Source organism: Suncus etruscus, chromosome 16, assembly GCF_024139225.1.
Source record: "Suncus etruscus isolate mSunEtr1 chromosome 16, mSunEtr1.pri.cur, whole genome shotgun sequence".
In the NCBI taxonomy this organism is placed as follows: Eukaryota; Metazoa; Chordata; class Mammalia; order Eulipotyphla; family Soricidae; genus Suncus; species Suncus etruscus.
In genome coordinates this window covers 36,055,054-36,068,925 of record NC_064863.1, presented here as the reverse complement: position 1 = coordinate 36,068,925, position 13,872 = coordinate 36,055,054, and the positions used below count along the sequence as shown (strand labels likewise).

The 13,872-nt window shown below is 38.0% G+C and overlaps 1 protein-coding gene across 1 annotated transcript in view; it reads right to left on the bottom strand.

Moving 5' to 3' along the window:
- The window catches only part of SLC30A9 (solute carrier family 30 member 9), a 56,313-nt gene extending 42,830 nt beyond the window's left edge, over positions 1-13,483 (bottom strand). The window contains exons 1-4 of the mRNA XM_049789825.1: positions 13,474-13,483; positions 11,530-11,694; positions 3,183-3,245; positions 589-688 (exon numbers count right to left, since the gene is read on the bottom strand). Of these exons, the coding sequence (XP_049645782.1) occupies positions 589-688; positions 3,183-3,245; positions 11,530-11,694; positions 13,474-13,483 (338 nt within the window). The remainder of the gene's footprint in view (positions 1-588; positions 689-3,182; positions 3,246-11,529; positions 11,695-13,473) is intronic.
- Between the last annotated feature and the right edge of the window lie 389 nt (positions 13,484-13,872).

The window sequence follows — 13,872 nt, the reverse complement described above, 5'->3', positions numbered from 1 at the left end:
ACTGATTACAGAAATCCTTATTTATATAGTGTGTGTCCTTGTTACTAAACCACAGCACAAGACTGTAAGAGGACAAAAAAGTTAACTTCTGAACACTCTAAAATGTCAAGTAATTTTCCACACAAATAATTGCTTTTCTAGTAAACACAAAAAGGAGAAATTATAATACATGAAAATTTCATTACAGGAATTTATAACCAAATACATCAGAAAGCACAATAATTTACACACAACAAAAACATTAGTCTGCACATATATACAACTAAATGTATGAAATTCTGCTAATAAAAATGAAAAACTTTAAAATAGCAAATATTATTAATAACTGTGCTCATGTAACATTGTAACAAAGCAAACTCCTATGTAAAAAGAGGTTTTGAAGAACTTGTCTTTTATCATTTAAAGGCCCAGAAAGGTTAGAACTCTCCATGTTGCAGCCAAATTCAGTTTTCTAAGCTAACAATTTAACAATTATTTAACTGAATAAACTATTTCTTCAGGCTCGGAAAGAACCATGGGCAAGTTTTTACATGAATGGTAGCAGGTAACACTCTAAGAAATAAGTGGTTGTTCAGATACAGTCATTACCTGGATTTAAGACAGAACTCATTGATTGCTCTGACTCCAGTGATGAAATTATTCTTAGTGTACTTTGGTCCATATTCCCTCTTCTTAAGGACTGCTTTGACTAAAATAAAGAACATAGAAAATATGTCCAATGATGGCCAGGAAGATGACTGGAGTGCAGGAACTGCGTGATAGAACCCAGGGTTTAATCCCCAGCACCACATGGTCCCTGAGCACTGCTGGAAGCGGTCCCCAAACACTGTAGGTAAGATCCAAAAAGCACAAAATAAGCAAAACCAAAAACGAATGGACAATGAAAGTCACATCTGAGGATAAATATATTTTGAGGACTGATAATTCCATAGATACTGATATTTTTCCTCACACACTGAATAATATCAGAAAAAAATATTCTCTGTGCAGAAAAGGATGAAATTACATTTGTAGCCATTTAACTTTTGATTCTACAGTTCATATATTAACTGATACCAAAATGCCTAGTGGATGCCTTACTTGTACGGTTATTACTGATCTGACTAAACTGTTCAAAGCAATTTAAATTGCTTAATTTAGGGGCTGGAAGATACCTTAAAGGGTTGGAGCACATTCTTTGTATGCTGGAGGCCCGGCTTGATTTGTAAGCACCAAGTTGAGAGTAGCCCTAAGTACCACCAGGTATAGTCCCAAAATAATTGAAACTTTAAAAGTGACCCCAAGAGTCAGAGAGATAGTACAGCATACAGGTCATCTGCCTTGTACACAGCTGAACTATATGGTCCCCCAAGCACTACCAAGAGTTACTCCTGAGTATAGAGTCAGAAGTAACCTGAGTATTGCTAGGAATGGCCCAAAATAAAACAACAACACTGGCCCCCAAACCAAAAGAATTTAAAATTAAGGAGCTGGAGCGATAGCACAGAGGTAGGGTATTCGCCTTACAAGCAGCTGACCCAAGACGGTCCTGACTTTGATCCAGGAATTCCTATATGGTCCCCTGAGCCAGGAACAATTTCTGAGTGCATAGCCAGGAGTAACCCCTGAGCGTCATCGCTCAACAAAACAAAAACAAACAAAAAATCCAAAGAATTTAAAATTAAAAATAAGGCTGAAGAAACACACAGTAGGTAGAGTGCTGGCTCGCAAAGTGGCTGATGCAGGTTCATCCCTAGCACCCTATACTGTCACACAAGCCCTCCAGAAGTATTGCTGAGCAGAGGCAGGAGTCAGCCCTGAGCACTGAGTGATACTTCAGTAGGTAGGGCATGTGCCTTGCATGCAGTCTGTCTGGGTTCAATCCCAAGCACCACATAATGCTGTTAGGACATAGATGTACAAATACCTCATATCCTTTGATAAATGTTAAGATAAATTTTATCTTTGTTAAATGTCAGGTATAGCTGAATCATACAGAGTTTTCAGTTTTTAACTTCTTTGTTTTTATTTTGGGTTGCATTTGGCTGTGCATAGGACTTCGTCTCTACAGGTCAGGAATCGCTCCTTGTGGTACTAGGTAGACCTTATATAGTACTGGAGATTGAACCCGGTAGGCTGAATTCATCTCAAGTGGTCTACCTGCAACACTATCTCTGACCCAAGAATTTTCCTCTTTTGAGGGAAGGCAGAGGCAATATTTGGGCCACATGCTGCAGTCATGGGTTACTCCTGACTCTGCACTCAGAAGTTACTCCTGTCAAGCTCAGGTAAATAGGTACTGAACCGTAAGTGGAACTTTGCCTGGCCCCAAAGCCACAGTCCTCAGTATTTAATCAGCCACAGAGAGCAGCATGTCCAGTCCCCATGGAACTTGTTGCTCTAGAGATGGGGGTGTCCAGTCAGATAAAGACCTACAAACAGGAAGTCATCATCATTCTGTAACTCCTAGGAAACAGACAATAACATCCAGAATCTGCCTGGATTTTAATGCCTGAATAGCTGTTGAATAGCAGCAGCTGAAAGACGGTATTTTTTTTCTCTTATCATACTTTTCTAAAATTGACAAAGCTATTGTTTTCATTTGCCACTTACTGTTTGTAGAGGCTTTTGAAAAATTAATTATTATAAAATTTGTGATTAAAATGCAAGGTGTAATTCAGTAGAAATTTACTTAAACTTAACCCTTAAAAAAAAAAAAAAGAAAATAGAGGGAGAGCTATAGCACAGCAGATAGGGTAATTTCTGGGTTTTTGTCTGTTTCAGGGCCACACAAGGTGGTGCTCAGGGGTTACTCTAGGCTCGCTCTGGCAGGTTCAGGGGACCATATGGGATGCTGAAGCTGGGTCAGCCACGTATAAGGTAAATAAATGTCCTACCCACTATGCTACTGTTCCAGCCACAGTCGTAATTTCTGAGGCAGAAGTAACTTGAGTGCTACTGTGTTTGGCCCCCCAAAAACAAAAACAAAAAACAACATATATATGTGTATATATATATATATATGTATGTATGTATGTATAGGCACACACACGTAATGAGTCTGTGACTGTATCTGTATAGTGCTGAGGACTGAATCCAAGGCATCATACCTGCAAAGCATATGCTCTATCACTGATCCATACCCTTAGTCCTTCAATATATTTATATAAGTGTAAAAATTAGGATAATGTAACCATGCTTACCTCTTACTTGTAGAGGGTCCTTTGTCAAAAGTGGAGCTTTGAGTTCTTCACCTATATCTTCTGCTGTAAAGTATATTTTTAAAATGTTAACTTTAAGTCCTTACTTTCCTACAAATCTAAAAATTATCAGCTAGCAATCCAGCAAAGAATAAATGGTAGCATATCCATCTCATATGAGTGAGAATAGCAAATGCATAACTGAAAACAGACCACGCTGACAGGAATGTGTCAATATGAACATGAACCTTCGTTCACTTCTGTACATGGGAATATCATCTTGTTCAAACTATGAAAAACACTAGCTACTTTTCCCAAAAGTAAGAATAGAGCTTCCATATGACTCAATAATCTCACTTCATAGTACCTACTTCCAAAATATAGAAACATTAATTTGAAAAGATATGTGCACATCTAGGTTCCCTGCATCACTAATATAGTAGTCAGGATAGGGAAATATAAATGTCCAATGACAGAAAAACGAATAAAGAATTCTGGTAGAATTCTTTTAAAAAGAATTTAAAAAGTTTTATGCAATTTTAAGAAAAGATAAAATTATTCTATTTGCTGCAACTTGAAAGGATGCTACTCATAGCATCATATTAAGTGAAATAACCTAATGAAATAGGAACAATTTCAGATGATCTTGTCAGTTTTATATACAAAAAAATACAATAGACTAGATCAAATGATCACAAACCCTAGGGTTACGATTATAGAACTAAAATTCCCAAGCAAGGAGTGAAAGGGGAAAAGAAAGAGTGACAGAAGTGACAGGTCAGTGGTAGAGAGCTTTGGACAAACTGGTAGTAGTAAAGGTACAGCAGCTGACAGCAATGAAGCTGTAAATGTTAACATTTCTTGGGACTGGAGGATACAGAGGATAGGGAGTTTGCTTTGACCCAGGTTAGATCCTTGGCATCCCATATGGTCCCCTAAGTACTACCAAGAGTGATTCCTGAGTACAGAGCCAGGAGTAACCCCTGAGCACCGTTGAGAGTGGTCCAAAGAACAAAGGAAAAAAAGAAATTGACACTACTGCGACCATAGTACCTAAACTAAAAACATTTTTTTATTTAAATAGCATTATCATAGAATATTCTATAAGTGCATGAATAGTAAAACAGAAAAGCTATTAATTTCTCTATTAATTTCATTAACCAATTAAAGAAGAAAAGCTAGAGGTCACAGAAAATGAACTTTATAAAATCCATTACTGTGCCAGAGCCACAGTATATCAGGTTGAGCATTTGCCTTGCATGTGGTTCAATCCAGGTTCAATCCCCAGTATTCCTTATGTTTACCTGAGCGACCATAGGGGTAATTCCTGAGTGAGAGCTAGGACTGCATCCTTGGATGTAACTTCCAAAAATATTTTTACATGACAAATTATAAAATAAAATTCCATATCTATGTAACTTTCAAACACTTCTAGAAAAGTAACATAAAAAAGGAATTTCAGGGCCGGAGAGATAGCATGGAGGGAAGGCGTTTGCCCTGCATGCAGAAGGTCGGTGGTTTGAATCCCAGCATCCCATATGGTCCCCTGAGCCTGCCAGGAGCTATTTCTGAGCATTGAGCCAGGAGTAACCCCTGAGTGCTGCTGGGTGTGACCCCCCCAAAAAAAAAGAAATTTCCCTAAAGGGTAAAACAAATATTTAATAAACACGATATTCAATGGAAAAACTTTAGATGGATCCCTCTAAAATAAGGGGGAAAACAACTACACAAACTGTTTATTTACTTAAAACTATGATAAACTGGGGGCAGAACAATATACAGTGCGTAAGGCATTTGCCTTACATGCGGCTGATCCAGGTTCTATCTCCAGCATCCCATATGATCCCCAAGCCTACCAGGAATGATTTCTGAGTGCAGAGCCAGGAGTAATCCCTGAGTGTTACCAGGTATGGCCCAGAAACAAACAAAAAACTATGATAAACTATATAATGAATAAAGAATAATTATGAAATGGTTGTTGAAACAGTACTCCCCCCAAAACAAAAGGCAAAAAATAAAAGTAAACAGAAATTGAAGGCTACCTTATAACACAATCAATTCTAGGTAAATCCAAGACTTAAATAGTTAATTGTTTACATACCTCATAGATGACAATACAGAAAAATGTTACATTCTCTCCTCCCCTCCCTCCCTCCCTCTCTCCCTCCCTCCCTTCCTCCCTTCCTTCCTTCATGACAGGGGATCAAACTGAGGGCTTCCCACATGCAAAGGCTATGACTGAACAATATCCCTAGGCCAAAAAAAAAAAAAAAACCCAAATAGTTCTTAAATCAGATACAAAGATAAGGAAAAATTCTGTCACATTAAAGTTCAGAACATATTTTTACCAAAAGATCTTATTAGAATAAAGAGGGTGAGAAGAGAAAAAAGGGGGAGAAATCCTCAAATAGAATCTACTAAGTAACAATAAAATTTAATTCCTCCAGATTAATCAGACAGACAACACACTAGAAAAACAGGTTAGAAAAAAACTTCCTTATGAGAAGAAATATAAATATCCAACAAATATAATAACAGTCTCATTATAAACAAAATCTAAATGAAACCACAGGATATAATTTACAACGATCGGGGGAAAAATGAAAAAATTACTTTGGTAAACCAGTTAGAAGTTGAATACAAGCAATATTTATGACATGGCAATCTACTTCCAGATTGATATACTTGGTTTACCCAAATTTGCACAAGCACACGAAGAAAGGTATATGAATTTCACAGTAGCAATTTGATCTATTGTTTAAACTAAAAAATCAAATACCCATAAGAGGTGAGATAAATATCCAGTAATATTTAGACATTTCATATAGCAGTGAATAATAAGAAACTTAATAGTGGCTTCTTTCAGTCCTTATGCAAGTGATATTCTTAAGCACTTTACATGAATCAGTTCTTTTAAATCACAACAACAGCCATTAAAAGATCTACGCCACAATTATCTCCATGAAAATTAATAAACTAGACACATATACCATTAGAATAAATCTTACTAGCAAAAGTTAATGAAAAAAGTATATCACAAAAAAACAGACAATAAGCTATTATAATAAAGCACAACAATCTAAACAGATTTATACAAATATCTATGTCTAATTGTTTTTTCCACCTTTAATCATGAGAACAAAACACAAAATTCAAGATAATCACATATATATATAAGGTAAAGAGAAATGTAAGAAGGAAACTATGACCAAGAATAAAGCTTCTTAGAATGGATGTTAATTCCCAAGTACAAGAGTCAAAGAATCAAAGAAGTAGATAGAATAGGGTTTAAGGTGCTTGCCTTGATGAAGCTAATACCAGTTCAAACCCTCAAACCACGGTGACCTGAAAATCATCAAGAATAATCCCTCGGGGCCAGGCGCGGTGGCGCTAGAGGTAAGGTGTCTTGCCTTGCCAGCGCTAGCCTAGGACGGACAGTGGTTTGGTCCTCGGCGTCCCATATGGTCCCCCAAGCCAGGAGCGACTTCTGAGCTCATAGCCAGGAGTAACCCCTGAGCGTTACCGGGTGTGGCCCAAAAAAACAAACAAAAAAAAAAGAATAAACCCTGAGCATAGCTAGAAAAAATTAAGTCCTCGGCACTACCAAGTGTGGTTCTCCCCCAAAATTTTTTCCCAACTGTTGATTACAAAATGCATTTATCTTATAAATTTTTCTATATTTTAATATACTTTATATATTTTTAAATACGTTGAAATAAAAAATACGTTTAAAATATTTTTCTTAGTATATTACTCAATAATTAAACAGTTAAGAATCTGTTAATAATTAAGGCCTGGGAGACAGCTCTAAGGGAAGGAGCTATACCCTTGCATATCCTGAGATCCTGAGTTTGATCTCTGGCATTCCATGTCCCATGTCCAGGATCAGCCCTAGCTACTCACAGCACCACAGAGCCCGAGGACCAGGGCCACGCTGGGTCTGCACTCAAAGAACCATTAGGTCACACCATCTCAATGAGAATCTCCAGGAGTAACCCTTAACTGATTTTCATTTATCTTCTTTTTTCTTTTTAAACTTGGTTTTTGGAAAAACAAGACAAAAGTAAATTTTTATCTCAGTAACTATATTTCACTTCTAAGATTTCAAATTAGTTTCTGATTTTATTTCTGCCTTTCTTTTTCAAAGCATGTGAGTCGTTTGCTTTCCGGAAAATATGAAACATTTGTAATCTGAAATTGAGGCTACTATTTTATTAACATCTGGAGATCATTCATATTTGCTTAATGACTTTGCTAACTTTCTTAGTATTCAAGTTCTTCCTGTATTTAAAAAAATTATGGATAAACTGACATAACATTATGAAAGTTTAAGGTATCCATTAGACATTATCATGTACCTCTAGATGTCAGAATTTGCAATACCATTAAAATAGAGCAAATCTATTGACTCTTCTCATGTTCTAGTTTTACACAAAATCCAATCTGATCCTTCTGTCCTCAGATCTCAAACTGCCACATTGAAATTCCGGTCCCTCAATCCAATTTCTAAACCACAGCAAATAGGTGGTTTCATTTTAATGACTAAACTGTGCTTACAGTTCAGACAAGATTTACTAGTCACCTAATTTTAAAGTTTTTCTCATATTACTAAAAGAATACAAAACTATTCTATTTCATTCATAACATTTTTCACAATAAAAATGGAATAATTAAATAACCATTGTGATTTTATTTCTTGTCTAGCCTGGCAGTAAGCAAATTCTAAAGCACCTTTAAAGATTCTTGTATCAATTTCTTAAACTTTTCTCTGGGGAACAGAGAAAAGGGCAGGTAAAAGTGAAGGGGAGTAATAGCACAATGAAATACTCAGTCTTCAACATTCACGCAATGTCTGAACCACCAAAATCTGCCCTATATTTCAGAGACAGCCCTCCTCTCTACAGTGATCAAAGCCATTCAACCAAATCACATAAAATGAGTAGCTCCAGGAAAGATTATTTCTGGATATTCTTTCACCACAAAATGCCTAGGTGTTACTAATTATACAATGTAAGAATCAGAGAACAGAAATGCTTATAATTGACTCAAGCACAGGTCTGAATATTCATTTTGCAAGCCACCAACTTAATTAAACTCACATGGTCTCACTGGAGTAGAATCTTTATGATTCTAGTAAGGAACCAGATATTCTCTCCATGACTACCTTGAAACATCTTGTTTCAAGCTCATGCTCTGGCTGCTTGCCAAACACATCTGCTGTCATTAGCAAAATGAAAACTACTTTTATAAAAATTTAAAACATCTGAATGCTCCTCAAGAACTTAAGGATTCTTTAATAAGTCTATGATTCTTAATGAGCTAATTCCTGACTTTATCATGATGAATTATTCAAAAATGATCTAAACTCTTAAATAAACAAATTATGTTTCAATCAAGCAATTGCTTGCTGTCTATCTAATGGCTAAGAAGGTCTAATATGGTCTAACAAATGCTAAAAAGATGAACCCAAAATAAAATCATTAATAATGTATTTCTAATATAAGAAAATAAACTAGTATTTTTATTCTGGTCAGCAGAAAGAAAAATTAGTCGGTTTTCATTTCAAGCATTTAGAGAACAGAATCATCACTAAATATTTTTGCTTGAGTCTATGTTCACCACAAAAAAGCATTATAACAGATTTTACTCTTTTTTTGTTTTGTTTTGTTTTGGTTTGGTTTTTTTGGGCCACACCCGGCATTGCTCAGGGGTTACTCCTGGCTGTCTGCTCAGAAATAGCTTCTGGCAGGCCCGGGAGACCATATGGGACACCGGGATTCGAACCAATCACCTTTGGTCCTGGATCGGCTGCTTGCAAGGCAAACACCACTGTGCTACCTCTGCGGGCCCCACAGATTTTACTCTTAATTGCATTACTTTATTACCTGTTTCTTCCCCCACTCTATGGTCTAATAAAATGTTTATCTCTGGAACTTAAGGACTCACTATCTCTCTATTCTTTTATCCTCTAACATCAAACTTTCAAAATTTACTCCAGTAGTTCTCCATCACAACATGGAAAAAAAAAAAAACAGAATGGCTCAAACTGCACAGTAAGACTAACAAAAGAATGGGACTCAGGGAAAAGAATAAAAAAAATATCATAAAACAGATATATAAGGAATCTATCGACTGCCATGGAAGTACAGCCAATAAAAGAAAATAAAGACTTGAAACGCTTTTTTCCCTCAAGCACACTTTTACAATATTCTACTCTCCTTAGGTTTTCTATTCCCACAATACTGCTGTTTCTCATCCACTTGCCCCTTAATCATAAGAAATTAATTTTTTTTTTTTTGGTTTTTTGGCCACACCCGGCGATGCTCAGGGGTTACTCCTCGCTCTATGCTCAGAAATAGCTGGCACAGGGGCAGGCACAGGGGACCATATGGGACACCAGGATTCGAACCAACCACCTTTGGTCCTGGATTGGCTACTTGCAAGGCAAACGCCGCTGTACTATCTCTTCGGACCCAATCATAAGAAATTATTAAACAAAAAACATACAACATAAAGATTTAACAAACTGACATGTGGTGATTAAAACAACTGTCAAGTAGTTTGAATCACCATGGTACATGCCAGCATCAACACATTAAAAAAGCATAAATTTTTTATACTTGGAAGAACTTCCACCTGTGACAGTAGCTTCACCCTATGCCTGAGACTTTCCAGTCTGCCTACAGATTTTAAACTTGCCTAGCCAGCCCCACAATTATTTAAGATAGCTTTTGCAACAAACCTCTTAATGAACTTGAGAAAAATCAAGATGTTGGGAAGACTGAATCTCCACGAAGTACGAGCTCACCCAGGTGGATGATTCCCACCCACAGAAAGCACCAGTGCCCAGGCCCAAAGCAAGAGGAACCTTATAGAACCCAGGAACCAAGTTTCCTAGGAAACTGCCAACACCTGTGCAGTGACATCACAAGCCCAGCAGGGTGTGGTCATTAACACCAATGGGTGGGGTATAAGTCAGTAACAGATATAATGAACTAAAGAAAAAAAGTATAACTTAAAAAGATAATAATAAAATAGGACCGGAGCGATAGCACAGCAGGTAGGAATTTGTCTTGCACGTGGCTGACTTGGGGTCGATTCTTGACATCCCATATGGCACCCTGAGCCTGCCAGGAGTAATTTCTTTTTTCTCTCTCTTTTTTTTGGGAAGGGGGGCCACACCAATGGCCCTATACCAGGGATTACTCTGTGCTCAGAAATTGCTCCTAGGAGGCTCAGGGGACCATATGGGATTGCCAAGATCGAACCTGGGTCTGCCCCAGGTCTGTGGTGTTCAAAGCAAACACCCTACCCCTGTGCTATTGCTCTGGCCCTCAGGAGTAATTTCTGAGCGCAGAGCCAGAAGTAACCTGATTGTTGTCAGGCAAGGCCCTAAAAAAGATAATACAATAAACACAACTAATGAGATTAGTAAGAAAAACAAGATAAACAGCATTAAGAATTAAAAATATGGGCCCGGAGATAGCACAGTGGCGTTTGCCTTGCAAGCAGCCGATCCAGGACCAAAGGTAGTTGGTTCGAATCCCGATGTCCCATATGGTCCCCTGAGCCTGCCAGGAGCTATTTCTGAGCAGCCAGCCAGGAGTAACCCCTGAGCACCGCCGGGTGTGGCCCAAAAACCAAAAAAAAAAAAAAAATATGGGGCCAGAGCGACAGCACAGCGGGTAGGACATTTGCCCTGAATTTGGCCAAACTGGATTCATTCCCTGGTATTCCATGTGGTCCCCCAAGCACCAGGACCCCTGAGCACAGAGCCAGGAGTTACCTTCAAGTGCTGCCGAGTGTGGCTGAAAAACAAACAAACAAACAAAAAAAACAACAAAAGAATAAAAACATGTTATAACTACACAAGAATATAAAGAGAGGGCCCGGAGAGATAGCACAGCGGCGTTTGCCTTGCAAACAGCTGATCCAGGAACAAAGGTGGTTGGTTCGAATCCCGGTGTCCCATATGGTCCCCCGTGCCTGCCAGGAGCTATTTCTGAGCAGACAGCCAGGAGTAACCCCTGAGCACCGCTGGGTTTGGCCCAAAAACCAAAAAAAAAAAAAGAATATAAAGAGAGCATCAAAAACTTTATTCCAAAATTTTTTTCAACCTAGTGTAATTGGGTACTTTGCTGGGAGAGAAAAAAAATTCCCAAAACTGAGTTAAAAATAAATAGAAAAAATTTTAATTAATTCAACAGTTGAAATAGCTCAGCAAAGAAAACACTAGTCCAGAGTTTTATAGGTAAATTTCATCAAAGCATTCTAGAAACAAATGGGTTTATGCAAAGGATTGGAGATTACAGGTAAAAAATAAAAGATATATTAAGAGATTTATACACACCTGCTTTATCAAGGGATGGTAATTTTCCCTCTTTGTGACTCTGTGATCCCTGTCCTTTGTGATCATTTGTAGAGTACAACTTGACTTGATTCAGTGCCCAGATGTACGGGTGACTATAGGGAACCGTATTTGAAAAGCTTCCAAACATCACTATATTCCGCCGTTCTAAAGCAAAACAAAAGGCAAACAATAAAGATTCTATACCCAATAAAACATAATTAAGACTGAAGAGTAATTTTACCATGAATTAACAGATAAAACAAAAAATAACAGTACAACTTGTCATACTATTAGAAACCCAAATGCATCATATTAAGTTTCTCAACTCGCAGGCAAGGTGGCGCTAGAGGTAAGGTGTCTGCCTTACAAGCGCTAGCCAAGGAAGGACCGCGGTTCGATCCCCGGCATCCCATATGTCCCCCCCAAGCCAGGGGCAATTTCTGAGCGCTTAGCCAGGAGTAACCCCTGAGCATTAAACGGGTTTGGCCCGAAAAACCAAAAAAAAAAAAAAAAAAAGGTTTCTCAACTCAATGGAACAGGTGTTTACTGGCTTCAAGGTAAACAAAATAACCTGTATTCTCTACTTCATAAACTTATTTATATATAAAATTTAAGATATATAATCAAATATAATATCTATATTCAGCAATTCTTCTTTGTACATTGGTGATATCTGGTTAAATATTTAAATTATTTAAATAGGGTTAAATCTGTTGGCCTGCTCTAGTGTGCTTTTCAGAATGGAAAACTGAATGTGAGGGTCAGGAAGATTTCCTGCTCAAAATTATCCATCCCCCTTATGCTAGCTAGAGACTTATTCCTCCTTCATTTCATAATCAATAAATGATTATATTAATCAGTCACTCATACTGTCTGTTTTTTTAATCAGATAATTAGATCAACATTTGGTGCAATTCTTCAGTATACAGGAATTTTAATTGAGGGAAGAATAGAAGACTAATAATGAAGCACTTCAGCTGCTGCATCTGGACTGAGTGTGGGAGTTGGAGTGCTGAAATACAGAAGGAAATATAGTCTATAGTTGCACTGGAGAGGTAGAAAAGTCAGACAGTCTCAGATCACATGAGCTCTCAGTTTGTTACTGTTGTTTTGTTTGAGACCAGCGCAGGGGTGCTAAAGTTCCTGAAGGTTGGAGAACCATAAGGGACAGGAATAGGGGCAGGAGTGGTGGCACAAGCAGTAGGGTGTCTGCCTTGACGGACTGCAGACCGCTGTTTCATCCCCCAGCATCCCATATGGTCCCCCAAGCCAGGAGCGATTTCTGAGCATATGGCCAGGAGTAACCCCTGAGTGTCATCAGGTGTGGTCCAAAAACCAAAAACCAAAAATAAATAAATAAATAAATAAATAAATAAATAAATAAATAAATAAATAAATAAATAAATAAATAAGGGACACAAAAAGAACTCAGGTCAGCTACATGTAAAGCAAAAGCCCTACCACTGTACTATTAGTTCTTGGAACTGGAAAACCTTGTCTGAATATAATTCGTATTTTCCCTAAAATTTGGTGAAATTTGACCCTGAAAGTTAATCGCTCAATAGACCAGAGCCATACTATGCATATGGGAGGCCCAGGTTAGGTTCTTAGTGCCCGAGGGTTCCCTGAACACTGCTAGAGTGTGTCTCCCCCACCTCAAAGCACCAGGTGAAATAAAATTCTATGTAAAATAATAAAATTGTGTCATTAGAAATAGTAAGCTATTTTAAGAGGTTAAGTTAACCATTTAAAAACTGAAACTTTGGGGGCTGGAGAGATAGTAAAGTGAGCAGGGTGCTTGCTTCTTATGCAGCTGACTAGAGTTTGATCCCCAGCACCTCATTAAGATACTGTGAATTCTGAAAATAATTAATCTGAAGTACATGCAGGAAAAACACAGCTAAGTATTGGGTAAATAATTATGTTTTTGGTTTTCTACCTTACCTGCCTTCATTTGGGGGGGGGGGATTGGGCCACACCTGGTGATGCTCAGGGGTTACTCCTGGCTATGCGCTCAGAAATCACTCCTGGCTTGGGGGACCACATGGGACCCTGGGGATAGAACCAAGGTCCGTCCTAGGTTAGCGTGGGCAAGGCAGACGCCTTACCTACCACTGTGCCACTGCTCCGGCCCCTGCCTTCATTTCTTAAGGTAAATACAATCTTAATTTTTGTAAACAACCTTATTTTGTAAAGCAAATATTTCCACATCCAAACATGTTCGGCCTACTAACAAAATTAATTAACGAAACTCAAGTCAGACTCTCCAAAGAACCCCATTCTCCAGGAAAGCATCTTCTTTATTGTTGTTGTTTGTGTGCCACACATGGCAGTGTTCTGTGG